Raw genomic sequence first — 26,591 nt, forward strand, 5'->3', positions numbered from 1 at the left:
CCAAACCATGCTGAGCCACCTGCACACCGTCCGCCGTTCCTCCCATGGTCATTATCGTGCTGGCAGGACGGGTTTAGCTTTCCTCGTAATTCTTTACAGCAGATGCTATTCCCAAAGTGGTTTCATGTATACAAATACAGAATGAGAAATGAGTTGGAGATGTGGCAAACAGGAAGACAGAGGATCAATGGATAAGGGGTGTTTAGTTTCACCCGCTATGACATCGATTACTGATTAAGATTATTAAACATATAATAATTACAAAACTAATTGCACAGATGTAGACTAATTTACGAGACAAATCTATTAAACCTAACTAGTCCATGATTTGACAATGTTGTGCTACAGTAAATATGTGCTAATAACGGATTAATTAGGCTTAATAGATTCATCTCGCGAAATAACCTTCATGGTTTTATAATTAGCTCATATTTAATCATGATTTGAAATGTGGTACTACAGTAAACATATGCTAATAATAGATTAATTAGACTTAATAGATTTATCCCCGTATTTAATTCTCCAAATTACCATTTGAAACTTGGATCTGCGTCGTCGTGCCGCAAGCCTCTACTCTTGCCGACGGCGGGCGGACCCGCTGCTTCCTCCTGGAGATCCCTCCTAATCCAGCCGTGTGGAAGAGATGGGGAACGGTAGGAACGAGGAAGCCAACGCTTTTTTTTTTTTTGGCTTGGGGAGAATAGTGCGTGCGTGTGTGTTTTGAGGGGGGACTGGTGGAGGCCCTATCGCGGGCTGTCTCTGTATATGCTCGTGTGGCCCGTTGCCCTTATATGGGCCTTGCCTACTCATCGTTGGGCGGGGGGCGAGTTTGGGCCAGTTCCTGACGTGCGCGCAGGTAGCCAAGGCCCGAAACAGTCTATAAAATCGTTCCACCTGTCGATTCCCCATTGTCGGTCGCCGCTGCACAAGCACAAGCCCTAAATCATCTCGGCGTGGTTTGCCACGGTTGACGGCGACTCCGGCCTGCGGTGGCGAAGCATCTCACGGACGGGTTGTTCGGGGACGCACCTCACAGCTTGTGATTCCCCACAACCCTAGATCCAATCCATCTCCGATTCATAGGGTACCAGTGCGCGATGTAAGTATCTGTTTACTTGTTTGCTTACTGTCTAGTGGTAGTTGCTCGCGCAGCAGTTCGAATTGAGTTTACCCTCTACTCTACCGGTCCATCGTGCGCATGAGAAAACATTTAGAACTCAATTCAATCAAATGACATAGCCGATATTGGATGGGGCTCTATTTCAATCTGCAAATAACCTCTAAGCTAACATTCATCATACATATATTTGGGTTTTCCTCCTTGTTTCATTAGGACTAATTTTCTTTGTAGCGTGTATGCGTGCGTGTGGTCAGTTGAATAATTTTGGTTGGCAGTTCTAACCAGGTGCTAGGAACTGGCTGCTGATATTTTCACCACTAGGTGATCTTATCTGTTATACAAAACTAGGGTTTGAATAAATTGGAGCATTTTTAAATTTTACACAAAAATCAAGTTCTTTGATACTAGTTTTGAGCACTTGTATATTTTTGGCCAAATTGCTCTCATAGCACTCAAATGAAACAGTTTTTGCACCAACGCCATTGTTGTTTATTACTTGCAGCAGCATCTTTGATTCAAATTTTCTTCATGTAGCACATGTTAGATCGTACACCATCAGCCCTGGTACCTGTTAGATCGTACAGCATCGGCCATTGATCATATCCCACCGTTAACTTTATTAAGTCCTCACCCAGGTTGTACAATAACTGCCCAGATTAGCCATTAATGGCTTGATGGAGTGCTAGGTCGGGATAGTTGGATTCTAGTGGTATTTTTGCATGGACAAAAAATAATCGCACGTGAGCTCTGAGATTCTCTATATTTTCCCCCATCGAATTACACGCTATTTACTCTTTTATCAGTGAACACGATAAAATAAAAGCTAGCAAGGTTTCCAATTGATGTGGGCCATGATGACTAATCTTACAACAAGGCCTTCATTGCTCTAAAAGCTTTTGTATTGACTCTACTTCAGGACTGCAAAGGAACTTAAACACAAGGGGCGGGTTGAGAGAGGTGGGGCTAAGAAAATAACATCCACAAGTAGAAGGTTCAAACTCCAGACGCTATTGCATTCAAGTGGCAGTGATGGCCCAAAGCGCTCAGTTCCAAAAGGCATAAGCCGTAGCATAAAATCCATGTGGAAATGTGAGTAATTGATTTTGAATTTGCTGCTTCTTCCTTTTCCTTGCACGTATTTCTTTAATAGAACAGTAACAGTTTTAGTGTTTAATATCTGTTATTTAGTTCAAGCGAGCAGGGCTGCGTTGGTTGATTTTGAAAAGAAATTATGTGATATTGAGGAGCAACGATTTGGCACATTACCCGATCGAGAAATTTCAAGCATTCCCTTTGAAGAGAAACCATTTGGTGATGAAGTTGCATGTGACCATGAAATTTGTCGATTCAGTGTTGTCTCAATTGCCTTGTTTGATGGTGATTGTGTTGGTATGCTTACAAAATTTTTCTAATTTGTATTTAGGTATTTTGCTGTCACCTGTTAATGATTTAAATCATGATCTTGTGCAGGTGAAAACATGTTGTTTGCATGCTCTGGGATAGCTCTACCACGTAAGCCTGCTCCACTAGACCTAACAAGATTTGTCACTTCAGCATATTTGGTCAGAGTATTCAATGAGAGAAGGAATAGAGATGATAAATTGAGGGTCAGTGCTGCTGATCATAGCGTCCTCCATTTTGGTATGTTTATTGAAGCTAATTGTTCTCTGCTGATCTACTGCTTTTATCACTAGGTTCAAGTCCGCCTTCCTGATGGCACAACTACCGATGGTCTTTTGGGACTATATGATCACGATATTGCTATTGTCACATCCATCGGCCGCCTAGATGTCTGTCCTGTAGATCTCAATATTGCTGACTGTCCTGATGGTCTTCATCATGCACGAGCTGTTGGGCGTGCCTTTGAGTCAGGCCGTTTGATGGCCATGCCTGTCTCTCTGTCAGACCGCATTGTCGTTTCTGATAGGCTTTCCGTTTCAGATAAGTTTTTTGTTTCAGATAGTCAAGGTCAAGGTTATACGGAGGTATGTTGTTGATTTACTTTTACTTTTTGGCATGATGGAAAGCCTGAAACAAATATTTGCATTATGGTGTATCTGTGGTCTAATGTATCACTACATGCATCCTGGTAAAATATATTTTTCCTTCATAAACTGTACCACTTTGCTTTTGTTCTAGGCTGCGCTTGGAGGGCCACTTGTAGGACATGACTGTATATTTCAGGGGATGGTCATTGATCTTGTTGAGTATGGTGGAGCAGCCTGTATCATAGAACGGGAATTTCTTTGTACACGCTTGGAGCTACTTCTGGCATGCGAGTATGTCTTTGGAAGTTCCAGTATTTGTGAGCTATATCTTCCCCAGTTAGCTACTTTATATTTGTTACCCTTTTCTAGTGTTATAAGCGTTGGAGCCTTTGTGGGTGTTCACTCAATAATCTGCGGGTTGGAAGCAAATTGATTCTTGCTACCACCTGGTGGAGACCTGCATCAGTGCTGTCTCCTGTTGCTATTTTAGTGCTCGTCCTTAATTTTTAAGCTAGTGTTGTGTCTGAATGCAAAAGAGCTGAAACATTCATTCAGATGATATGGACGATGCTATAGTTGTGGCATATGAATCTGCTCACGCTTGCGATGTCTTTCGCTTAATGTGTATGAGTCTGTTAGCCTTTTTTTTTCTATACCTTGATTCCTTTCATGTGTTGGTATACTCTTATTGCTGTTGGTTAGTGCCATTGTTTTATCTACGAGAACAACTCTAATGTTATCTGTTGCAGTCCTAAAAAACTCCGCTCGCTTGATTATTCACTGCCTTCAGGTGTATCAAGCATAATCCCTTCAGGTGTGAATGATTTGCAAGCCATCATTGTAAATGTTACCTATTGAATATGTGTTGTCATACTTATCGTCCAGAATATTATGTGTTGTCATACTTATCGTCGGAGTACTAATATTTATCACCTTGCTGTATCAGGATTCATGAAAACTATTTACCGATTAAGATCTTTTGGTTATCCAATACCGCCACCACTTGTACTTGAATGTAAGTTCTTTGTTTTTGATATTTTGGATGCTGCATGTGCTCTTCTTTATAACTAACATCTGATCATGGTTTTTTAACCAGTGAATGGGCGGTTGCTTAATCGATTCGAAGAACGTTTTGGTGTATTACGTGCTTGGAAAGGGTATCCTTTTGGTGCTCCACACCAACAAGTTTTGGAGCGTGTCTGGGATGAACTCGAAGGAGGAGTTGTGGCAAATATATCCCGTCGTGTTGTCGCACTAGCTTCTTTCAATGGTGATTTTCAAAGTTGTGCGCTCATTACTTTTCTGTGCTAGTAATTTGGTCTTCACTAACAATAATTGAAATTATTATGTGTAGGGTATGTGAGGTCTTTTGCTTGCACAGGGTTACTTATAAAGTGGTGCGGAAGCAGAGCCACACACACTGTTGTCCTGACTTCTGCCAGTTTGGTTAGAAGTCGTCTTAATGAAGACGACATTGATGAGAATTTGAGGGTTGGTGCTCCTATCACTTTTGGTGTTTAAGTTATATATATGGTGGTTAGCTGAGCTCACTATCATTGTAGATTGAGGTGTTTCTCCTGCCGAATCAGCGTTGTGATGGGACATTGGAATTGTATGACTTGCACTACAATATTGCTATTGTTAGCATCAAGAAGGGTTTTAACTCTATTCGTCCAGAAGACATATTTAATAAAGGAAAGCAAAAGTTTTATAAAAAGGTAGTAGCTGTAGGGCGTGACACTATACATGGACTATTAATGGGCACAATTGGTGAAGTGAAATTTAGTAACAAGGATTGCAAACTTAATTGCAAAGATCTTCACTGGTCCACTTGTAAAATCAAGAAGGTGAGTGTTGAATTTCTTTTACACTTTGTTTTCAGGCTAGCCTGTTTATTAAGTTGTTGCATTATCTGAGTTCTCTGTTTAATCACAATTCATTCACTTAACATATCAGGAATTAAAGTTTTTCCGGTAACATTTGCCCCCCTTTTTTTGGATACTAGGTTGGGATTGGTGGACCCCTTATTGATTTTGATGGGAGTTTTGTTGGCATGAACTTTTATGATGGAAGCAGTGCAACTCCTTTCCTTCCAAGGAGCAAGGTCGTCCATGCTTTGAGAAGTGTGTATAATTCAATATTACCATCGGAAAGGTATTTCTTTTTCTGTTATATGTCTCAGTTCTAATTGCATAGGCATAATAGTCTATGAACTTATATTGGAAAAATTATGTTGGATGACAGGGGATGCAATCCTGTTGGCAGAGGCAGGAAGACACAGGTTTCAAAAAAAAGAGGCAGGAAGACAAACAGGTGGCCAGTGCCCAAGCCATACTGGTTCCATGATGGCCTTGATGTGGATATGCATGCTGTCCATAAGCACATTGGAAGGACTTTTCTATAGACCTTGTTCTTCTATCAACGCATTAAGTTATAGTAGTATCATGGTGCACTTGATGTGGATTTGTATGTACTTGAGCTTACTGGGAAGACTACCAATGGGATGTAATGTAAGTGTGGAACAATCAGTGCTATCTTTGCCCTTCCGACTAAAATATATGCAAGTTGTACTGGTTACCACAGTAGTCCATTACTATTGCAAATTACACATTTGCTAAAATGTTTGACTCGAACAAAATGTGTTTAGTTGACCACAATTTTACTAGTTCTATTTTATTTGAGATGGGGCATTTATTTACGCACTCAGCTCAAAACAAGATGTGGATCTGCTTTCATTTCACCAATGTTTGCCGGAACTTGAGATTGCTTTATCTATACCCCGAAGCTACTGAGACATTTGACTGGAGCAAAATGGTCTTGGTTGATCACAAATTTTACCTGGCTTGTTTTCTTTGCACTCTGCTCACACGGTATGTAGAAAATTAGAACGGTGCTCTCTGCTCACACAATGTGAAGCAAATCAAAACCTTGATGTGCGCTTCTCACCATGCACTCCGATTCTGTCACCAGTTTATTTCCTTATTCTCTCCCTTTAGGCTTTGTTCGTTTAATCCCTCCCGATTATCTCCAACACTCTTCAAAGTCCTAAGGTATCTGTTTGGACCTTGGATTTTGAGGGGTTTGGATCTTCCTTGGATTTCTTTGATTTGGATATGAATTTCTACCCATTCGAGGTCTGCACATATGTAATGAACTTAGGATTTCAACTCTTCCACGAGACCATGATATCTTATAAAGGTAGAACAGTTACCAAACAAACACAAGGGCCTGTTTGTTTTGTTGGAATTAAACTGAATTGGAATTAGTTTCTTGGACTATCCTGTTTGGCAGCACCTAGAATAGGAAATGAACTTTCCAACACTTTCCACAGCCCGAATTGCTAGCCTGCCTCACATTACTTGCCTAAAAATTGGAAACCAATTCCATCCGCCTCATCCCGACTCGCGTCCCATCCACGACCCCCCGCCGCCGCCCCTCGACGCGTTCTGCCGCGCCGCTGTCGACGTCCTTCTCACTCCTCCACTCCACCCGCCGGATCTTCCTCGCATCGAGCACGGAAAGCCAACGGCCCTCACCTCTGCCGCAGGCCACACCGTGCATCTCCATCCTCTTTCTGCCGCCGGATCCACATGACGCAGGCCTCCGCTGAGGTGAGCACCCCCTGCCCCTTCTTCTTCCTTCCCCCCTTCCCGCACGATGTCCCCTGCTCCATTCCTCCTATTTGTGCACCACCTGCAGACCACCCTAGCCTCCCTTGGCCATAGCTGCCGCGTGCGCCTCATCTCGGTCCGGCCAACCCCGGCCCCCGTCCCGCCTCCCAGACGTCTGCCCCCGCCGCTTGTTGCGTCTGCATCAGCCGAGCTGAGCACCGAGCCTGTGTCCGCTACATACTTCTGTTGACTAACAATCTGTTACTCCAATCATGCACCTCTTCAGTTATACTATTATCAACTATTGGATTGACAGGGGGTATATGGTAGTAGTATGGATAAGCAGTCTGCATATCAAAATCCTTGGAGCAATGGACAGCCAAAAATAGCATATGTATCATATTGACCTTTGCATAGACTTCTGTAATACAGCCAGTCATTATGATCCTTCTACACTACTTGTGTATGCCATCTATTTTTAGCCTGGTGAGTGGTGGCAAAATAGCTTGGGTTATTCATGTATTTTGTGCCACTTTGGAAGTTTTCCCGCATAGCTAACTGAACAGCAAACACTTCTCCAACTTACTGAAAAAGAGCCTGATTATCAGTCTGGATTTTGGAACTTGTTTTGGCTTAGATTTTGAAAAGATCAGTTGAAAATAAAACTCGACATATATTCCGTCTATTCATCAAATATGTATGTATTTTAATCGTGGATGAATGTGCATTTTTTTGTTGGAGAGCAAATTCGACACACTGTGATCTTGATTATTTTAACCTATTAACAGTAAACCATTATTTGTTGACATGCTTTCTAAACCTGGATAACTTCAATTGTTAATTTGTTTCAAAAGCCACTGTTTTACTATTAATCTGTTGTTCTTGTATAACAGTTTCTTGGTCTGTACAATTGCTGGATGTTCTTGAGTGTTAATCTGTTTCAACCTAGTACAAAGAAACTTAAGATGATTGTTGTGCATTTCACATCACAAGATGAATTTGGGCAGTCATTGCTATATAGTATTCTTCTCTCAGCCTTTTTTGTGTCTAATTGTTTGTCTAAATTGTACGCTTGCTGCACTGATTGTTGTTACCTTTTGATAATTTAATGTGATCATACTTTTAGAAAAAAACAAGGAGGCAGCTGGGTTTAGGCACAAATTTGTCTTGTACTGGGACTCGATCAGCCGGTGATGCAGCAAAGACCCCAGCTGGTATGGCTACGCGCCTACGAAAGCCATTCTCATCCGTCTTGGTGACACATTTGCTGGTGTGTGTGACGATCGATGAATGGATCGCACATGGCGCGTCCTCCCCAGACCGGTTCAGTTCAGACTTCAGATCGATCGTGAAAACTGCATGGCATGCCGCCGATCGTCGAGGCGCTTCGATTATTCGATCCATGTTAATAAATAATCCCGGGCCGCCCATCTTATCTTGAAGACAACTAACGGCAACCAAAACCTAGCGGGTTCGCGCAGCCCGCAGCAGCCCGGCCGGGCATGCATCAGCGGCGGCTACCGTCCCGACGCGCGCGGTGCCGTGCGTGTACCGCGAGCTGGCCCGGGAGTGTCCAACCCGGCCGGCGTACACCGAACTGAGTGACCGAAGCAGCTAGCCCAACGACGTGCACTGCTGGCTCGCTCGCTCGCTCACCGTCTATAAAAGGATGGGACGGCCCATATCTATCGCTTCCATCCATCGCTTCTTCCACAACACGTACGTAGCTAGCTCGCAGTCGCAGAGCATCTGTCGCCAAATAAACCAGATCAAGAGTAGTAGTGCAAGCAGGCCGATCGATCGCTAGCTCCACCGAGACGACGACCATGGTGACGAAGCACCAGCTCGCCGCGCTAGCAGCAGGCGTGGTGGCGTTGCTGGCGCTGCTGCTGGCTCTGCTGGAGCCGGCCGCCGCCGCCGGCCTCCAGTTCACCACCGATGACCTCGCCTCCGTCGCTGTGGGAGCTCCACGAGAGGTGGGGCGCGCGCTACAATGTATATTTTGGAATGGTTTCGCACAGGTTCCTGCCGGTGATCGGCTGGCAATTGGTACCTACCCATCGATTTGAACCAGTCAGGTAACAACATTGTAGATATCCATCATGAAATGCTATACTAAAAAATTTGGCATTGGTTACAGGGAACCGACGATGATCTTCCTCCGTCATGCCAGAGGGCCTCTGTTCCAGCTGGTCAGAGTACCTAGCGGCACTCCTCAGGTCTTGGGTTCGACTCTCTGTGGGAGCAAATTTTAGGCTGAGGTTAAAAAAATTTCCTCGTCCGTCCCATATCCAAAGCATTGGGGAGACACCGGCCCAATTCTCACTTAGGCAATAGAAAGACACCGTGTAAGGGTGGAAAGTAAGGGGGGGCGGGGGTTTGGAGGTTTTCTCGGCCTGGTGAGAAGGGCTTCTTCTTATTTGGAATGCTGTGGGGGCAGTCCCCTTCAGGTCGAGTTTTATCTTCCACCATCATATCAGAACAGGGACACCGGCCCAATTCTCACTTGGGCGATGAAAAGACATCGTGTAAGGGTGGAAAGTAAGGGTGGGGTGGGGGGTTGGAGGTTTTCTCAGCTTGGTGAGGTCTTCTTCTTATTTGGAATGCTGTGGGCTTACTTGGGCAATGGAAAGACACCATGTAAGGGTGGAAAGTAAGGGTGGGGCGGGGGTTAGAAGGTTTTCTTGGTCTGGTGAGAAGGTCTTCTTCTTTTTTGGAATGTTATGGGGGCAGTCTTAACCCCTTCAGGTCGAGTTTTATCTTCCACCATCGTATCAGAACAGCAGAGGCATGAAAGATAGTGGACATATCACTGGTAATGGAATATCAGCTTGAGCAAGAAGCATATTGTTCAGTTCACATGGGTATACTATACACTCCTGTCTCTTCATGTTATTAGTTTATGAGTTACTGTATTTATTTACTCTGGTTGGCCCGATTTCATGGAGCCTCATAAAGCCTTGTTTGGATACATGTGTATCTACTTCAATTCACATGTGCTGGAGTGAAATGGAATAGAACTTAGTTTAATTCCACTCCAATCCACTTCAACACATATGGATTGAAATGCATACATGTGCATCTAATCAAAGCCTAAATGTTTGAATGCACCGTCTCAGGAAAAAGAAAGTTTTATTACTGAGCTTAGAAGGAGCTACAATTTTTTTATTTTTAACACTTTTTGTAAACTAATTTTAAATCTAACACTGTTTTATTTTTTTTCAAAACTAACACTTTTGGCCACGCCTATTGCCATGGCGCGGCGAAACGCCTGTGCCGCGCCATGCATGGTGGCCCGACGGGAGGATGACGTGGTGTGGTCGTGGCAGGGTCTGCCGCGCCACCCATCTTGGCGCGGCTGTGACGCGCCAGCGCTAGTGGCGCGGTAAGGCCCAGTAAAAGCCCGCGACGCCCCCACTACGCCCACCCTCGCCCTCAACCCCAGCGCACACCGCTGCCGCCTGCACCACCTCCATTGGCTCCGCCTAGCGCTGCCGCTACCGATCGCCTGCGCGGCCGCCGCCACGTTGCCTGCACCAAGCGCCGCTGCCTCGCCAGTGTTGGGGCACCAGCGCCAGCGCTACCTGCCGGTGAGGCCGCCAGCAGCCATCTCCTTCGGCTTGGGTGACCCCAAAAGGTCCCCGCTCATATCAAGGTAGTTATCCCTCTCTCGATTCCTTGTTATTATGAATGTTATTTTAGTTAGGGTTAGTGATTTAGGATAGTTAGGGTTAGTGATTTAGTATAGTTAGGTTAGTGAATTTGTTTATTTAGGTAGGTAGTTTTTAGGGTTTAGGTTGTGTGTTGTAGTATAGTTAAGGTTTGGTTAGGTAATTAGGGTTTAGGTTACTGTTAGTTAGGACTTTGGGTTTAGGGATTGATTAGGTATTTATTATTTAGTTAGTTTATAGTAGTAAAGGTTGTCAGTATAGATACTAGTTTTCAAGTGTCGATACTTAGTAGTGCGTGATACGACAATTTGGATGACTTGATGAAGTTTCGTCAAATGCTTTTGTAGATGGATTGTTATGTTCGAGTTTTTTACGGAGGAAGTGTTAGGAAAGAAGATGGTACGTTTCAGGATAAGGAAGAAGAATTGGAATGGTTTGATGAACCTCCTAGCTTCAATGACGTTTGTGTCCATTTGAATGCAAAGTTTGGCGGTGATTTCACACTGAAGGGGAGGTTTGATAGTGGGAAGACTAGGGCACACTATGTGTTGATGCCCTTGCGCGACCCTGCTCACTAGTCCCGTTACAATAGGGTGCTCCAAGGTTTCAATGTGCCCATGCCTGAGGTGGTGGTGGAGAATGGGTACAGGATGCATGGTGATCATGAAGGGCCGTCCAATGATAGTTTTGGAGGCAATGAACAAGATTTGTGGGTGGAAGGGGAACCAACTTAGGGTAACATGGATTTGGAGGATCAGTTGACACAGGAGCAGCTTCATTCAACCCCAGTAGGATGTATAAATAATGACTTCGATGTGAACGAGTTCGAATAGGAAGAGGAGGAGCAGGAGGAGGAGGACAGGATCGGTGATGTAGTTAGCAGTGATTCATAGGAATCTGATGATGATGAAGGAGGTACGGATGGTATGCCACAACCAGTTCATGCCATGCCAGTACCGGTTCATGCTATGGCATTACCATTACCAACTGAGGTACTTCATGCTATGCCGGCTCAGGGTAGGCTAGTCACAGATTTGGCAGAGGGTGGTACCCCCTATGATTCATGGGGAAGAATTAGCCAAGCACAACAGTACGTTCCACCACCACCTTACATGGAAACAGAGCTTATCCAACTGAGGGAGATGAACATACCTCTCAGTGGCGTTCCGAACTATAGGGATGTGAGCATGACGGATATGGTAGTCTTTGACACTGGTGTAGATGTGTAGGAAATCATTGTATGACCATGACAGTGAAATCCTTAGCAAGGGGATGATATTCAATACAATGTCAGAGATGAAGCTGTTCCTTTAGGACTATGGGGGTGTTTGGATACACCCCGCTAAAGTTTAGCACCTATCACATCGGATGTTTGGATGTTGATTAGGAGTATTAAACATAGGCTAATTACCAAACTAATTGCACAGATGGAGTCTAATTCACGAGACGAATCTATTAAGCCTAATTAGTCCATAATTTGACAATGTGGTGCTACAATAATCATTTGCTAATGATGAATTAATTAGGCTTAATAGATTCGTCTCGCGTATTAGCACAGGGTTCTGCAATTAATTTTATAATTAGTTCATGTTTAGTCCTCCTAATTAGCATCCGAACATCCGATGTGACACTGCTAAAGTTTAGCACCTCGTATCCAAACACCCCCTATGCTGTGTATCACCCCGTAGGCCGTACACCGTCACTCATTCGGACCAAGGGTTAATGTACCACGTGATATGCAAAAATTGTTGTATGTGGAGGTTAAATGCACAAAAGAGACAGAGTGATGGCAAGTGGAGGATAAGTAAAGTGGTCCAACCCCACACTTGCCTATCAAATAAGGGGAAGGAAAATCATCAACAGCTCACTACACATTACCTTGCGCGTCGTATATTGGGGCTCGTTGATGAGAATAACGACATTTAAGTGCCTTCGCTACAACTGTCCATATCCAGATTCGTTAAGTATGATGTGAAGTACAGAAAGGCTTGGCGTGCTAAGCAAATTGCCCAGGCTATTCGTTGGGATAGCTGGGAGGAAGCATACAATAGGGTTCCCTGGATATTATGTGCAATGCATTACTACAACCCTGGCTTGAAATGGTTTGTAGACATCGGAGGGATGTATTTCTGGGACCCGTTGAGTCATGTCCTGTATCGTGTGTTCTGGTCGTTCACGCAGACACAACATGCATTCTAGTTTTGTCAGCCAGTCGTACTTGTTGATGGCACTTTCCTAACCGGAAAGTATAGGGGTACGGTGATGATGGCTGCTGTTGTTGATCCGAAGGACCAGATAGTACCCATGGCTTTTGCTTTGGCAGAGGGAGAGAACAATGAATCATGGTCATGGTTCATGCGGCTTCTACGTGTTCAAGTGCTTGGCCCATCTCGCACTGTATGTTTGATCTCGTACCATCACCCTGGGATTCTTAATGCTGCAGGTGAACATATTGATGGGTTCCCGCTTATAGTGCACAGATGGTGCATGCGACATTTTGCCACTTGCAGCGTCAGAGGAAGAAGGAGGTTTGTGACAAGGTAAAGGCTCTATGTTGTGTACATACAGAGCACCAGTCCAAGGAGATAAAGAGAGAACTAGACAAGATGGTTAACGAAGCTGGCAAGGCATGGTTCGAGGCGCAGATGGAACATAAGGCTAAGTGGGCATTAGCATATGATGAGGGTGGATTCAGGTACAGCATCATGACCACCAACTCGTCAGAGTCTTTCAACCGTGTGTTCACCGGAGTTCGGTCGTTGCCTATGTTTGGAATTGTTGAGTTCTCGTTTCAAAAGTGCAACGAATATTTTGTCAAGAGATGGAAATTTGCGCAGAGGAATCTAGCTGAGCATGGCCGATTTGGAAAGGCGGAAACAGAACATTTGAAGGAGGCTGAGGAATTGGCCAAGCAGCATACCGCCGAGCCATATGGACCTCGCCGGCATGTCTTTAGTGTGCGGGGGAAGGGTGGCACAAGATTGGGCAGCGAATCTTATGGTGGACGGAACTACCGAGTTGATCTTGAGAAAGTAGAGTGCAGTTGCAACGTCCCTCAGATCATGCATGCCCCTTACTCTCATATGATCACCACCTGTAGGGTCCGCGGATATGACTTTGAGGCTCTGCCATACATGTCACCCTTTATCTCCGCTCGAACACCCTTAGTATATGGGAGAAGAGCTTCGAGCCTTACCTTGACCCGACACAGTGGCCCTCTTATCATGGTTACGACTACTTGCCGCATCCAGACCAAATGAAGGTAGGCAAGGGTAGGAGGAAGAAGAAGCGACTCAAGGGGGACATAGACGCTACGAGAGGATAAGGTGAAGACATGTACAGAGGGGGAGGCTTCAACGAGACCCGTGGCAGGAATCTTTGCTCCATTTGCAAAGAACCTGGTCACAAGGCTAGCAGACATAGAAGACGAGGGCAGCAGGTCCATACATAGAAGTTGCTTATTTTCCTAGTGAAGTTGTTTAATATGTCTGTTAATGTTACTTTGAATATATACATGTGCTTTCATATTGTGTTCCTACTGCATAACAAGTAGTTTAAATTTTGCAATGCTACATAATGTTAATTTGAATATTGTTAATTTGAATACTCTAACCCTTTGTTTATCAATTTGTAACAGGATGGCCCCTCCCACGCAGCACCAGTTGTACCCCCTTCTTGAGGTAGAGTACGACGACCCGCACCGAGCACACTTCTTGACTGACACCGACGCAGAGGTGCCCTTGCCGCCTTTGAGGCCCCGCTCGCACACCAGGGCGCACCAGTGGGATGAGCGTTACGTGCCGTACATACGGCGTGCCGACTTCCTCGAGCTTGTCCATGTTGTCAAATACGGTCTTCCGCCCCTTGACCCAGCACTACTTACTGCAGCTGTAGACAGGTGCGAGTGCCTTCATTGTACGTGAACATTCTTATAACAAATTTGAGGTAACTAACTATCGTTCTATTCTTATAACAGGTGGAGGTCTAAGACCCACAAGTTCCACATACCTTGCGGTGAGATGACCTTGACCATGCAGGACGTGAAGGCTATCTTTGGCCTTCGGTTGGGGGCTGGGGACTTCCAGTGACAGGTATAGTTGACAACGATCACTGGTTGGTGGCTCAGTTCACTGGCTTTCTTCCACCGGACGACGAGGTTTCCAAGAAAAATAAGTGAGCAATTCAAGCCTATTTAATACTTGCATTGCTTTCCTGCAACTATCGGGTCTCATTTTTTTTGGTGAATTTCAAGAAAAGTTCCGGTGTTTCATCGTCGTGGATCACAAAGCGCTTTGATTACTTGGACCCATAGGCTGATGAAGCTCAGATCGACAGGTTCGCTAGAGTGTGGCTCTGGCACTTTCTTGGTGCTTTCCTATTCCTAGACGTCTCGGGCAACACCATCAGCTGGATCTTTCTTGACATACTACGCCAGCCGTGGGATAACATAGCGGCGTACAGCTAGGGCAGCGCGGTCCTGGCATGGACGTATCGACAGCTATGCATTGCCTGCCGTCGCACCTCAGGGTATGCGGCGGAGGTTCGGCCTGGTGGCGGCGACGGAGGTCTGGTCCGGCCAAGGGCTGCGCGCGGCGTTGTCGCCTGGGCGCGAGGAGGCGTGAGCATCAGAAGGAGTTCGCCGGTCCCACACTCATACCGCACGCCCGCACATCTATACACACACTAGAGAAAAGATCGGAGAGGCCACCGCACTAACGCACAGTACCACTACACGTGTACACCCACGGCAACCCAGGAATAAAATACTGAAATCCCCACCAGAACTGGGATCGAACCCGTGACCTGCTGAGCAACTGGTCGTGTGGCAGCGCGGTGGTTACTGGCCATGGCCAAGACAGAAATATCTCGCGGCGTCAATCGTCAGTTTGCGTCAACAGCAGGAGCTGGATCCAAGCAATCTCTTGCTACTTGCTAGTGATGGTAGTTAAATATATACAAGGTTGAGACGCCGCGGGGAAGGAGGAGCAGCAAGCAAGCAACAAGGTATCCATCCAAGATCCGAGCTCCTCTTCCTCTTTCAATTCGATCCAATACCTCATCTCTCGTTTATGCAAGCTGCAGGGAGAGACGCCAACTCAAGAGGATCGACAAGAACAAGAAGATGGGCGGCACACTGCAGCAGCTGCTGCTGCTCTTCTTCTTCCTATCTGCTGTCGCCCCGCAGGTCCGAGCCTATTTCCTTCTTCCCTTCCTCGGCTCTCGCCGACTCTAATTCATCTCCATCTGAAATATATATGCTACTGCAATTTCATCAACTCATGCATGGTCATGGACGTGCAGGTAGTCAGAGCAGTAAAACCAATCCCAAATTCCAATCTCGGGGTTGAGGAGGGAGACAATTCCATAGGAATCATCCAGGTCATTCTGTTAATCTTCTTCTCCTTTCTCCCACTGAACCCACATCATCTTCTCTTTGTAGTTGCTCATGGTGTTGCATGTCGCAGAAGGACATCATAGAGACGGTCAACAAGCATCCCAATGCTGGGTGGACGGCTGCACAGAATCCTTACTTTGCAAACTATACTGTAAGTGAAATAGCATGCATAAAGCATTCATCATTTTATCTTTTCCCCGCTTGTTGACCATGAAATTAAACCATCCCTGCTCCTGCAGATTGCACAATTTAAGCATATCCTTGGAGTGAAGCCCACACCACAGGATGCTCTGACTGATGTTCCTTCCAAAACTTATTCAAGATCACTGAAACTTCCAAAGGAGTTCGACGCCAGATCTAAGTGGTCTCATTGCAGCACAATTGGGAACATACTTGGTAAGTTTATTTGATTAACTCAATGCTAACTCCCTGTCAGCCTGAAATCTATTTTAGTTCCCTGATGAATGTACTGACACACCTCATTTCGTCTTTATTAATTTACCAATCCTGTATGACACTGTTCTTCATGAGCAGATCAAGTAAGTTTATCACAATAACTTAAATTGTTAAACGCGGTATGGAACGATGCAAGATGCTCAATGTATTCTTTTATCTTTGGTGGACGATGACAGGGTCATTGTGGCTCCTGTTGGGCATTTGGTGCCGTGGAGTGCCTCCAGGATCGTTTTTGCATTCATATGAACATGGTGAGCAAATATAACCGAGATGGGTAGCATTATTGGTCCTTCTCCTGCATGAATAAGCTATTGTTTCTTTTCCTTGCAGAACATTTCATTGTCAGTTAATGACCTACTGGCATGCTGCGGTTTTATGTGCGGTGATGGTTGTAATGGAGGCTATCCTATAATGGCATGGCGCTACTTTGTTCAAAATGGTGTTGTCACAGACGAGGTATTAGCCTACTCTCTACAACTTGACTGCCTCTGCATGCTCCATCAGTAATCCTAGTTCTTTGAAGAAATTTCTGTGGATGGTACATCAATTACTAATGCAAGCTTTGACTAAACCATGCTAAAATATTATAGCGTAAGTTTGAACTACGATAACCTTTTTCCTCCCAGGAAAGCAAGGCAGTAAGGCAGTAGAAATATAAGCAGATTGTAATCATCCATTGTCCATGCTTAAGTCTAAAAATTTCCCAACATGGTAGAGACACAGCATATTTCTTTGTTGAGTCCAGGACAGTTACTCCGTTTGAGTTCAAAAACATAATGATTTCATTTCTGTATTGATAGCATAGCACACAGTATGAAATGGATGAATGATCACGAAACTTTCAGCCTGTTATACACAGAGAAGACCAACAGTTATACTCTTTTGTAGTGCGATCCATATTTCGATCAGGTCGGTTGCAATCATCCTGGATGCGAACCTGCTTATCCTACACCAGTATGTGAAAAGAAATGCAAGGTGCAAAACCAAGTTTGGGATGAAAAGAAGCATTTCAGTGTCAATGCGTACAGTATAAATTCTGATCCAGATGACATAATGTCAGAGGTCTACATAAATGGCCCTGTAGAAGTTGCTTTCACAGTTTATGAGGTAATGTCCAGTTTCTTGTCTCAAGTTTTCCATGCATTGTACCAATGTTCTCAACAAATTTTGTTTAGCAGTAGTTATCAAGGACTATGGGGTGTATTACTTTGAAAGGACAAACACAAAATACTAAATCTTAGAAAGGCTGTCTAAATAAAAGCTGAGGAAGAACAGGACAAAAGCAGAGCCAGGGAAAGAGTGCAAACCAAACAAACGAATCAAGTATAGACAGTACTGTGATTTGAGATCATTTTGTCTTTGAAAATATATCATCGAGCGAAAAGGTGGCTCAGATACACTTCTGTTTTTCGGATTTGACAATGCAAAAATCTCTCAGGACTTCGCCCACTACAAATCTGGAGTATACAAGCATATTACGGGTGGCATTATGGGTGGCCATGCCGTCAAGTTGATTGGATGGGGAACCAGTGATGCTGGAGAAGATTACTGGGTATGCTGTTGGATCACCATATTATTATGCGCATTGTCAAACGATGAGGCCAGCCCCTAAGTTGTTTTGTTTCATCCTCTCTGCTTTTCAGCTTCTTGCAAATCAGTGGAACAGAGGCTGGGGTGATGTAAGTTTCTGGCTTATCAAAATGACTCTTTGAAATGCAGTATCATGTGTTGAGCAATCGGTAATGCTTTGCAGGATGGCTACTTCAAGATCATACGAGGCGTGAACGAATGCGGCATCGAAGAGGATGTTGTTGCTGGAATGCCATCGACAAAGAACATGGTTAGAAACTACGGCGGCTCCTCTGGAACAGCTGTAGTTTGATTTGTATTTTTACAGCTGATGAAATTGGTAAACCAGCCTTGATGGCAACTCATATGTTGTTGTGAATCCAACATCAATTCATATAATAATGTAGCACATCATACTGAATAACAAGGCTGTGTAATTGATCGAGAGACAGACAGACATAATAAGAAGCCTGCTGAATAATTTGACATTACAGTGGATGGTTTGTCAGCGAGCAGGCTGCCTCCTCCGTAGCAGCAGGAGTGGCCTGCGCAACGAGTGTCTGGACAGGGACCTTGACCACATCCCGGCGAACGCCCATGTCCGAGACATACCGGCCGGCGCAGTACATGCCGGTGGTGACAATGGCGAGGCCGGGGGCGCTGGTGGTGAGGAAGCGCAGCGGCGACGAGGCGACGGCGCTGAAGGCGGCGGTGAGGGATGCGAGCTGGCCGCTGCGGCCAACGCTGAAGGCGGTTTCGACGAGCAGCCCCGTCTTGCAGTAGATGGCGAAGTCCTCGCAGTTGTTCTTGAAGAGGGAGTAGGCGCCGAAGCCCTTGTCGAGGAGGTAGCGGGCGCGGTGGACGACGACGTGGCCGGGGTCGGAGGCGGCCAGGGTGCAGGTCCCTCCGCGCGCCTTGGCGAGGAACAAGGCCGGCGAGACGGCGTAGTGGAACAGGTAGAGGCCGCCGCCGTGCAAGAAGCAGTCGAGACAGGACATGACGACTCCGTCGTCAGGCCTGACCAGGTGGCCACATCGCTGGCGCTGGCAGGGAGGATCCCCTGCCACCGCCGACGAGGTGGAGGAGCTGAAGAGGAAGGAATCCAAGAAGGTGCCCGTGCCAATCTCGTGGCCGGCAGCTCTGGTGAAATGGATGACCATCTCGTCCCCAACATAGATCCCTGGTGGTGGAGGATTGGCCGGAACACCATCAGATCCCTCAAGCAGCAGCAGCAGAGGCGATTGGAAAGGAGGCAGCCATGATTACCGTGGTGGGCGTAGAGGTAGGCGGCCCGCCATGAGTAGATGTGATCCCCGGCGGCGAGGTCCTCCCGATCCACGCGATTGGACAGCAACCCCGCCGGCATCGAAATTCTGGGCTGAATCTGAATGCAAGCAATCTGATTGTGATTGGCCAAAGAAAGCAATCGCTTGCGTGCTCTTGCTTAGCGGCGAAGGAGGGAGGAATCACTGATGGATGACAAGCAAGGGAAAGGGAAAGGGGTCAACCCGGTCAAGACCCACCCAAGGAAGGGCCTCTAGTTTGGTTTTCCCTCTCAATTCCAACTGAAGATTACTTTGCATTCGTTTTTGAATTCATGTAAAAAAAATTGAAAGCGTTTTTTTCCTTTTTAGGGGGGGCATTGGCAAGCATTCTTTTTTTTTCATTAGGGTCATTGACAAGCATTCTACAGCACCGACAACATGAACAAAAAACAAGCATAACAAAACCCATGCACAGCGTGCAAGTTTGCTCCTACATCTCCAAACGTTACAAAACTAGTAACCAGAAAATCATTACATCATCCATCTATCCAAAGCATTAGGAGGAAGGATTTCACCAGAGCCCGTAGGCGCTGAAGTGCTTCACCCTGAACTTCCACTCTCCCTTGGCTGCGTCAAAGGACACGAACTCCGCGCCCTGCTCCTCCGCCTTCATCATCAGCATGTCCCTGTACCTCTCCACCCGCGGGCCCTCTCGGTACTGCTCCCCGGTCTTCTTGTTCATGCACTTGATGTTCAGAAGAGTCACCTCCGCAGCCTTGTTCAGCCCCTCACCCACCGGGGGCTTCTTGCTGTCGTCCTTGTACACGATCACCTCCCGGTTGTTGAACTCCACGATTGACTCCAGATCCAGGCCCCTCACGTCCGTCTCCCCCAGGAACTTGATGCTGCCATAGCCATGGCGCCCCACAACAAAGTCTTTCACCCGACTGCAGTAGCCTGGCTCACCACGTTCTTTGGCAGCAAGCTCCTCCAGACTAGGCTCCGTGAAGTAATCTTCCTGCGGGAGCTTAGGCAACAGCCTCTCAACTGAAGTACCCTTCCCATTCCCATGATGACTGGGTTCATGCTGCTGGCCATTTTCCACCAGAGGACTGCTGCTTGGTGACTTGACAGTCTTATCACGCCCACTTTCAGTGGATGTATCTGCACAAGTTTACCAAATCAGCTGAATATGTCCTGAAATTTGCCCTTGCTAGGGACAAATCTAATACAGAATTAAAAAAATCTAGTATGGTAATGACGCGATTTACCTTCATATTTGTCCAAATCAGTTGAATCCTTTGGAACCGATTGCCTGTTAATTGCACTCCGCGAAGGCCACTGCTCAATTGGACGGATTATCAGATTCCTCGGGTTCTCTCTAGGGATGAAAAAAGCATCCGCTTTTGGTGTTGCTGGAGATTCCTCATCGTCAGCAAAGAATGGAACCTACAGGGGTGAAAAAGGAAACTCAGCACCACAATCAATGTGTTCTTAATGGCATTCACAAGCTCCATGAATAAATCACATAAAAGATCATTACCTTGCCATCTGATATTGGATTATATTTTCTTGGCAGCAATTTTATCCTTCTCTGTGACAAATGCCTGGGAACCGCCATGGACAATGTTCTAGTCGGAAGAGGCTTCTCAGCAACCTGCAAACCACCAAAATGTTGCAATCACACAAACTCATAGCACCCTTAGTACCAAACATTCCCAATGCACAATAACCATCTTGCTACTGTAGCTTCCATCCGCTCTACGAAAACAATTAGAAAAGCTGGGGGGTGGTGACTAACCGGCAGACTTGATATTCCATATTGAACTGAAGGAGAAGATCCACCATTCCCAATGGACATCTGAGGCATTGCTGGAAGTGTCCCAAATGGATTTGAAACAGGAGCAGGCTGCATGACCATATTGGACTGGCTAGGAGATCTGTTTCAAAATGCAACAGGATACACCAAGTTAAAACAAATAATGTATTACGTCAGGAGAAAAACAGTCATGTGTGTTGCAGAAACTCATTTGCAAATTCTGAGGGTAATTATGTCCAAAACCATGTTCCCTAGACTACAGATAAAACAACAATATAGCAGTTCCAAGTAATCACATACAAGCTAGTGGCTCAAAGAACCATTCAAGAACTTTTCTTCTTTGCCTACACATTAGACTGATCGCAACATAATTCCTTCCCCTTATTGTATGTAATAAGTGTTTTCAACCATCAAGACGAAATTATTAAAAAAAGGAAAAAGAACATCATGCACATTGAGAAGTAGCAAAAGATCATACTGTTGTCCAATGAGGGCCTGATTAGCACTGTTGGAAAAACCAGGGAAACCACCAGTAGAAGCTGCAGTATTAAGAAGCCCAGATTAGTTTTTGAAGATATGGATTATAAATAAAAGTGAACAATTTGCATACAAAATACTGACCTGGTTGAGTTGGAGGTTGGAAGGAGAATGTGTTTGGAGTTTGAACAGGGGCAGATGTCTGAAATGTTGGCTTGATAAGAAGCAAAAATGAACTTGTTAGACATTAAAAAGAACTAAATATGATAAAAAAACTATATAGTCAATAATATGGAAAAAGAAAAAAATCAAGAGATGCTCACCGTTGAAAAAAGTGAAGGTCCGCTGCCAAACAGACTGCCAGGTGGTGTGCTAAATAGGTTTCCAGAGGAGAAAGCTGGTGTACTTGATGGCTGTTGTGTAAATGCTGGGGCAGATTGAAATAGTGGGGCCGATTGAGTGTTAGCCAATGACGAGACAGTGCCGAATGGATTTGGATTATTCGTCGTTGATGTGCCAAACAATGATGATGGAGCAAAAGGAGTGGTATTTGCAAACAAAGATGGTGAGCTACTTGCTTGAAATGGGGAAACACCTGTCTGTCCGAACATTGTGGTACTAGTGGACGATGTGAATGGGCTCGAACTTGCAACTGTACTGTTAAACGAGTTGAATGATGAAGCACTAGTTGAAACAGGCTTAGGAGCAAATGGATTGTTTGTTGGAATTGTGTTTGGGGTAGACTGGTTAAATACATTGCTTGTTGGAGCAAAAGCATTCTGTTGTGTACTTAATGATGGAAAGATAGAAGCCGCTGCTGGAGTTCCAGAAGGGTTTGGTCCACCTGCGAGTCCAAATATTAAGAATGTTACACACATTTTACAAGAACAAGTTACATAGAGTCATGGACCAAACAAATCTAGCAACAATATAAGAAACAATTAATAAATGGAGTACTGAATGGAAGCATGTTCCATTAGTTGATTCTATTCAGGCTTCAAGCTGTAGCATAAGCCAGGGCAAAACAGTTACTGCCTCCATTCATTTTTAGTAGGTGTATTGGGATTTTAAAAAGTATTTTACTGGTATACTTTGGCCATCAAATTCTCTTACAAATTTATCATTAACAAAATCAATGTCATAGTAAACGATCTTTGAAATAGAAATTTATTCATATAACTTCTATGCACTAAGCATGCATGTAATTTGACTAATAAACTTATGAAGTTTGACTTTTAAAATCCTAATATGCTTATTAATTCCAAACGGAGGGAGTACTTGGTTACTACAGTTCATACAAAAACAAGCATCCTAAAAGAATACATGGAATTAAAGATATGGTTAAGAAGAAGATTTGCAAATCAAGTAAAATCCTCAATTCTCAAATCATTCCTCACCCTTGTCTCCACGCTGGTAGTCTTCCCACCTCAATTCTTCATGACTCTTGTCTTTGTATTCAGGCATCGCAGATATGGAATCAAGTTTTGCAGCAGGTTGAGTACCACTGGTAGCACCGTCAACATCTGGTGTTTGAGCATAAGGTTTTATTCTGGTTCCTCCAGCTTGATTACCAAATTGTGCTTGCCCAAAAGCTGGTGCTGCTGTCTGTGAGCCTGAAAGTCAAAGTGGACAAACAATTGATAAGAAGGATAAAAGATAACATGACCAGGGTAAAAACAGTGAAAAAGAAAGATCTGCAGTCGAATAGGACTGCTGAAGTAAGAAAAGACCATATAATCAGTAAATTCTCAATTGCTACATCATATGGAATCAAAGACAACAATTGATTGATCATATATTACAGCTAAGAAACAACGCGAATATTCAATGGGAAAACCTACCAAATGCTGGAGTCTGCACACCGAAAGGTGATGTTGTTCCGAAGGGAGAACTACCAGAGGAAACTGCTGTTTGTGCAAAAGATGGTGAAGAACCAAAACTGAATGCATTGGTTGATGTGCCGAATGAAGGTGTGCTCGAAGATCCAAAACCTGGAGCAGTACCACCCACACCAAATGCTGTGCTCCCTGAAGTTCCAAAACCAGGAGTAGATGAACCAAACCCCGGGGTGCTAGAAGCACCAAATAAAGATGTTGATGTTGAACCAAATGCTGGGGTAGTTGCGGTGCCAAAGGCCGGTGTACTCGTTCCAAAGGCTGGCGCAGTTGCACCAAATGCCGGCGTAGTTGTGGTACCGAATGCCGGCGTAGTTGATGCGCCAAAAGTGCTGCTGCCAAATGTCGGTTGTGTTTGCTGGAACGTGCTACCAAAAGGACTTGACTGGCTAGGTGATGATCCAAAACCCCCAAAACTTTGCTTTTGTCCGAATAAAGATCCTACAACATGAGGAGAGCCAAGCATGACAAAGACATCATATATGCATCACTGTTGGTCTAAAGAATAACAGATCCATGAATTGAGATAATTTAGCTTGAGTAGCTATCTAGAACAATTGTAGAATGCAGTATCAGAAACTAATGAAAAAAAATAAAGAAATCTTGCAAGGCATGGGAAACACCGCAATAATGGAAGGTGATGTTTCCAGTGTAAGGGCTTTATAGCTTTGAAAATCTAGGAAAATCAGCACCGTGACTCCGCACGAAAGGAGACAATCAGCGAATGCATAATACATACCAGAGCCAAAGGTAGAGGATGTAGCACCAAAGGCAGGGGTGGGCGATGCACCGAATGCCGGAGTGCTCCCGAATGGAGAGGAGGACGGGGTGCCAAACGTGGAAGTGGATTGCTGCTGACCAAAGGCACCAGTGGATGTAGTGCCAAATGTGGGAGTGGACTGCTGCTGGCCAAAGGCACCAGTGGATGCAGTGCCAAAAGGCGAGCCTCCAGTCTGTGCCCCGAAAGCTGTGGTTGGGCTGCCAAACGGTTTTGGCGCAAAGGGGTTGTTAGCAGCAGGTGTAGCCTGGCCGAATCCCTGCTGGGTTCCGAATGAGTTCTGGCCAAATGGGCTGGTGGATGACTGCCCAAATGCTGCAATGAAGATAGCACACATGAGAGATGAGAAGATAAACAATGAAGAGGTACAACGTTGCAAAAAATATACTCTCTAACCACATGTCAGGTATTGCATTGTATGAGCAAGCTTTATCATTAATAACAAAAAAAAAGGACTAGCATTGAGGCATTGGCTTGTTTGCAAGGTCCATTAGTTTGCTTATATATACTGAAGAAAGAAGGAAAAGGAGAGTCCGGTGTGGACGAAATCAGGTCCTCCATATTTAGCATAGTATAAGTAGAAGCAGTGGAATAGCTTAGGAATTTCCATGGATCGTTTCAAGTACGCACTGCAAACCACCCAAGATCCTACCTGATCGGAATCGGGGCAGCAAGCCAAACCCTAGCGTGGGCAGGCATCCATCAACCCACCAGAGATATGAGTGGAAAGCGCAATAGAGCAAGCAATACGTACATATGCTAGGATAATATAGAGGATTTAAAAGCCAAGGAGCAAAGCAAGCCGACGGAATCCAACCAATGTGATGGAATCGACGAGAATGGAAGGGGATGATGAGAGGGAAGAAGGCGGGGGTGCTTACGGTTGGTGGAGCCGAACATGGCTGCTGCTGAGCTGATGATGTTGATGATGCTTCTTCTCGCCCCTCGATCACTGGAGGCGGCGGCAGCGGCAGCGGCGGCGTGCCCTCTTCTCGTTTAGACAGAGAGAGAGACGAAGCGGCGAAGGCGAAGGGGATCCGGCGAGGAGAAGGGGAAAGCCTGCTGTCTCAATGAAAGGTGGGGCCCCGGTTGCGCCGCGGCTTTATACCGCGACCTGAACCCGTAGTAGCTTGCATCCGACGCTGCTCCTTGCCGCGTCTAGTCAGGAGGTAGCGTGCCTTCAACGCAGCCAGGCCAGGCCGGCCCAGAAGCAGAGAGAGTTGGCCCAAAAGGCCCAGGAGCAGGATCGACCACGTGGAGGGCGGGGCGGTGCCGAACCCGATGAAGCAGAGGGACATGACGAGCACCATGGTGGGCGAGAGGCGCAGGCCCGGGGCCTCGTCGGTGTAGAAGCGCAGCATGTTTCTGCCGCCGCCGCCGGAGAAGCCCCCTCCCCCGGTGCTGGCGGCGGCTGCGGCCGTGCTGCGCGGGCCGACGGTGGCCGGGCGGGCTCCGGCGCCGGCGCCGCCGACGGAGGACTGGGACTGGGAGGAGGAGCGGGCCATGGAGGCGGCGTTGGGGGGATCGGGATCTGTGGGATTGCAGTGCCCGCAGGTGGCGACCGTACCGCAGCTAAAACGACATCAGACGGGGATTGGGCCCACAGGTCAGTAAGTCAGTCTGGCTGGCTTCGAGCGCTCCTCCTCCTCCTCCTCCTACCCAAAGTTACTGTAGCGTCACTATTTTATACGGTAAATTATATAAGAAAAACGTAAGGTCGCGCAACCAATGTAACGAGCTGACGCTAAGAGATTTTAATATTAGATGGATTAGCAGCTAGGATTTTAATATTAATTGCTCTGAGTTCCAATTTGCTTCTCTTCCAAGATTAGCAATTAGTTTATCGAAATGATTGGTTAGTTTGACTTGACTATTGGTTTGGCAGGTCCAGTCTCCCAAAACATTACAAATAGATTCCTCCTCTCCGTAAGCTAAGCAGTAACAAAGTGTGAGAAATCATTATCGCGTCCGAGACGAAGACCAGCAACCTTCATACTAGTAGACCACGAGTCAACGACCAATTCGGTGTCCGAGTTCAGACAACTGAAGTTGCAGAGAAGTGGCTGCCTGCCTGCCTGGAAAGTGGAAACCTACACAGACTGAACTCTGCTTAATTGTCACAAGGCTGCAAGCAAGCCCTGCAATATTGATGGTTATGTCTGAAGAAGACTGTTAATAATCAGTTCCTCAAAGGCAAAAAAAATGTTCTGCAAAATGGACAGAGACTAGTCTCTTCGGTCATCAGACTGAAAACGTATGGCAACTGATGCCTCCGTTGGTACTGAAAGTCTCAATAACCTCTCCTCTCAAGCAGACAGTCTGGATTTGGAGATGGGAGTCGTGTGATCAGAGATTGCACCGGTTAAACAACAAGCATAAACGATGCTGATTTTGTCAGATGGGTGATTAACAGGACAGGAATCGGTGCAAATGTTGGCAACTCCTAGCTCCTAAGCAACATCCAGATGAAAATGAAACCTGCCATTTTGCTCGTTCTGAGAAAGCAAACTACACGGAATCAATAAAATCTTCTAAAAGCTGGCGGAA

At 45.6% G+C, this 26,591-nt stretch overlaps 5 protein-coding genes and 1 long non-coding RNA gene across 8 annotated transcripts; 3 read left to right on the forward strand and 3 right to left on the reverse strand.

The window, feature by feature from the left end:
• The first annotated feature begins 2,042 nt into the window (after nucleotides 1-2,042).
• LOC101782249 lies at nucleotides 2,043-5,736 on the forward strand. Its single transcript, XM_012848058.2, has 12 exons — nucleotides 2,043-2,209; nucleotides 2,309-2,509; nucleotides 2,591-2,727; nucleotides 2,815-3,105; nucleotides 3,260-3,399; nucleotides 3,858-3,922; nucleotides 4,055-4,123; nucleotides 4,205-4,378; nucleotides 4,463-4,599; nucleotides 4,671-4,955; nucleotides 5,114-5,262; nucleotides 5,353-5,736. The coding sequence occupies exons 1-12, from the start codon at nucleotides 2,200-2,202 to the stop codon at nucleotides 5,510-5,512; spliced, it is 1,818 nt and encodes a 605-aa protein (XP_012703512.1). The 5' UTR covers nucleotides 2,043-2,199; the 3' UTR covers nucleotides 5,513-5,736.
• A 780-nt stretch (nucleotides 5,737-6,516) lies between these two features.
• LOC111258260 lies at nucleotides 6,517-7,404 on the forward strand. The gene is made up of 2 exons (XR_002678919.1): nucleotides 6,517-6,719; nucleotides 6,808-7,404. It is a non-coding gene; the product is annotated as an uncharacterized LOC111258260 (long non-coding RNA).
• Nucleotides 7,405-15,211: 7,807 nt separating this feature from the next.
• On the forward strand, nucleotides 15,212-18,291 carry LOC101777949 (cathepsin B-like protease 2). Of its 2 annotated transcripts, none has more exons than XM_004978351.3 (12): nucleotides 15,212-15,394; nucleotides 15,467-15,575; nucleotides 15,692-15,769; nucleotides 15,856-15,936; nucleotides 16,025-16,181; nucleotides 16,320-16,324; nucleotides 16,418-16,492; nucleotides 16,572-16,697; nucleotides 17,130-17,348; nucleotides 17,680-17,793; nucleotides 17,885-17,920; nucleotides 17,995-18,291. In XM_004978351.3, the coding sequence occupies exons 2-12, from the start codon at nucleotides 15,513-15,515 to the stop codon at nucleotides 18,121-18,123; spliced, it is 1,083 nt and encodes a 360-aa protein (XP_004978408.1). In that variant the 5' UTR covers nucleotides 15,212-15,394; nucleotides 15,467-15,512; the 3' UTR covers nucleotides 18,124-18,291. The 2 variants fall into 2 exon arrangements, with proteins under 2 accessions (XP_004978408.1, XP_004978407.1); XM_004978350.3 differs by having other exon boundaries at nucleotides 15,473-15,575.
• On the reverse strand, nucleotides 18,143-19,333 carry LOC101777534. The gene is made up of 2 exons (XM_004978349.4): nucleotides 19,077-19,333; nucleotides 18,143-18,990 (listed from the first exon to the last, which is right to left on the reverse strand). Exons 1-2 carry the CDS (start codon nucleotides 19,174-19,176, stop codon nucleotides 18,299-18,301), a joined length of 792 nt encoding a protein of 263 aa, XP_004978406.1. The 5' UTR covers nucleotides 19,177-19,333; the 3' UTR covers nucleotides 18,143-18,298.
• Nucleotides 19,334-19,498: 165 nt separating this feature from the next.
• LOC101776833 (nuclear pore complex protein NUP98A) lies at nucleotides 19,499-25,080 on the reverse strand. 2 transcript variants are annotated; one of them, XM_004978348.4, is made up of 11 exons: nucleotides 24,926-25,080; nucleotides 24,006-24,359; nucleotides 23,213-23,707; nucleotides 22,769-22,984; nucleotides 21,695-22,215; nucleotides 21,516-21,573; nucleotides 21,373-21,433; nucleotides 20,877-21,015; nucleotides 20,619-20,732; nucleotides 20,347-20,524; nucleotides 19,499-20,239 (listed from the first exon to the last, which is right to left on the reverse strand). In XM_004978348.4, the coding sequence occupies exons 1-11, from the start codon at nucleotides 24,942-24,944 to the stop codon at nucleotides 19,647-19,649; spliced, it is 2,748 nt and encodes a 915-aa protein (XP_004978405.1). In that variant the 5' UTR covers nucleotides 24,945-25,080; the 3' UTR covers nucleotides 19,499-19,646. The 2 variants fall into 2 exon arrangements, with proteins under 2 accessions (XP_004978405.1, XP_004978404.1); XM_004978347.4 differs by having other exon boundaries at nucleotides 21,516-21,585.
• On the reverse strand, nucleotides 25,070-25,840 carry LOC101782655 (protein transport protein Sec61 subunit beta-like). Its single transcript, XM_004980046.2, has one exon. The coding sequence runs from the start codon at nucleotides 25,547-25,549 to the stop codon at nucleotides 25,112-25,114; it is 438 nt and encodes a 145-aa protein (XP_004980103.1). The 5' UTR covers nucleotides 25,550-25,840; the 3' UTR covers nucleotides 25,070-25,111.
• Nucleotides 25,841-26,591: the final 751 nt, after the last annotated feature.

The sequence above is a fragment of the Setaria italica genome, chromosome VIII, assembly GCF_000263155.2.
Source record: "Setaria italica strain Yugu1 chromosome VIII, Setaria_italica_v2.0, whole genome shotgun sequence".
In the NCBI taxonomy this organism is placed as follows: domain Eukaryota; kingdom Viridiplantae; phylum Streptophyta; class Magnoliopsida; order Poales; family Poaceae; genus Setaria; species Setaria italica.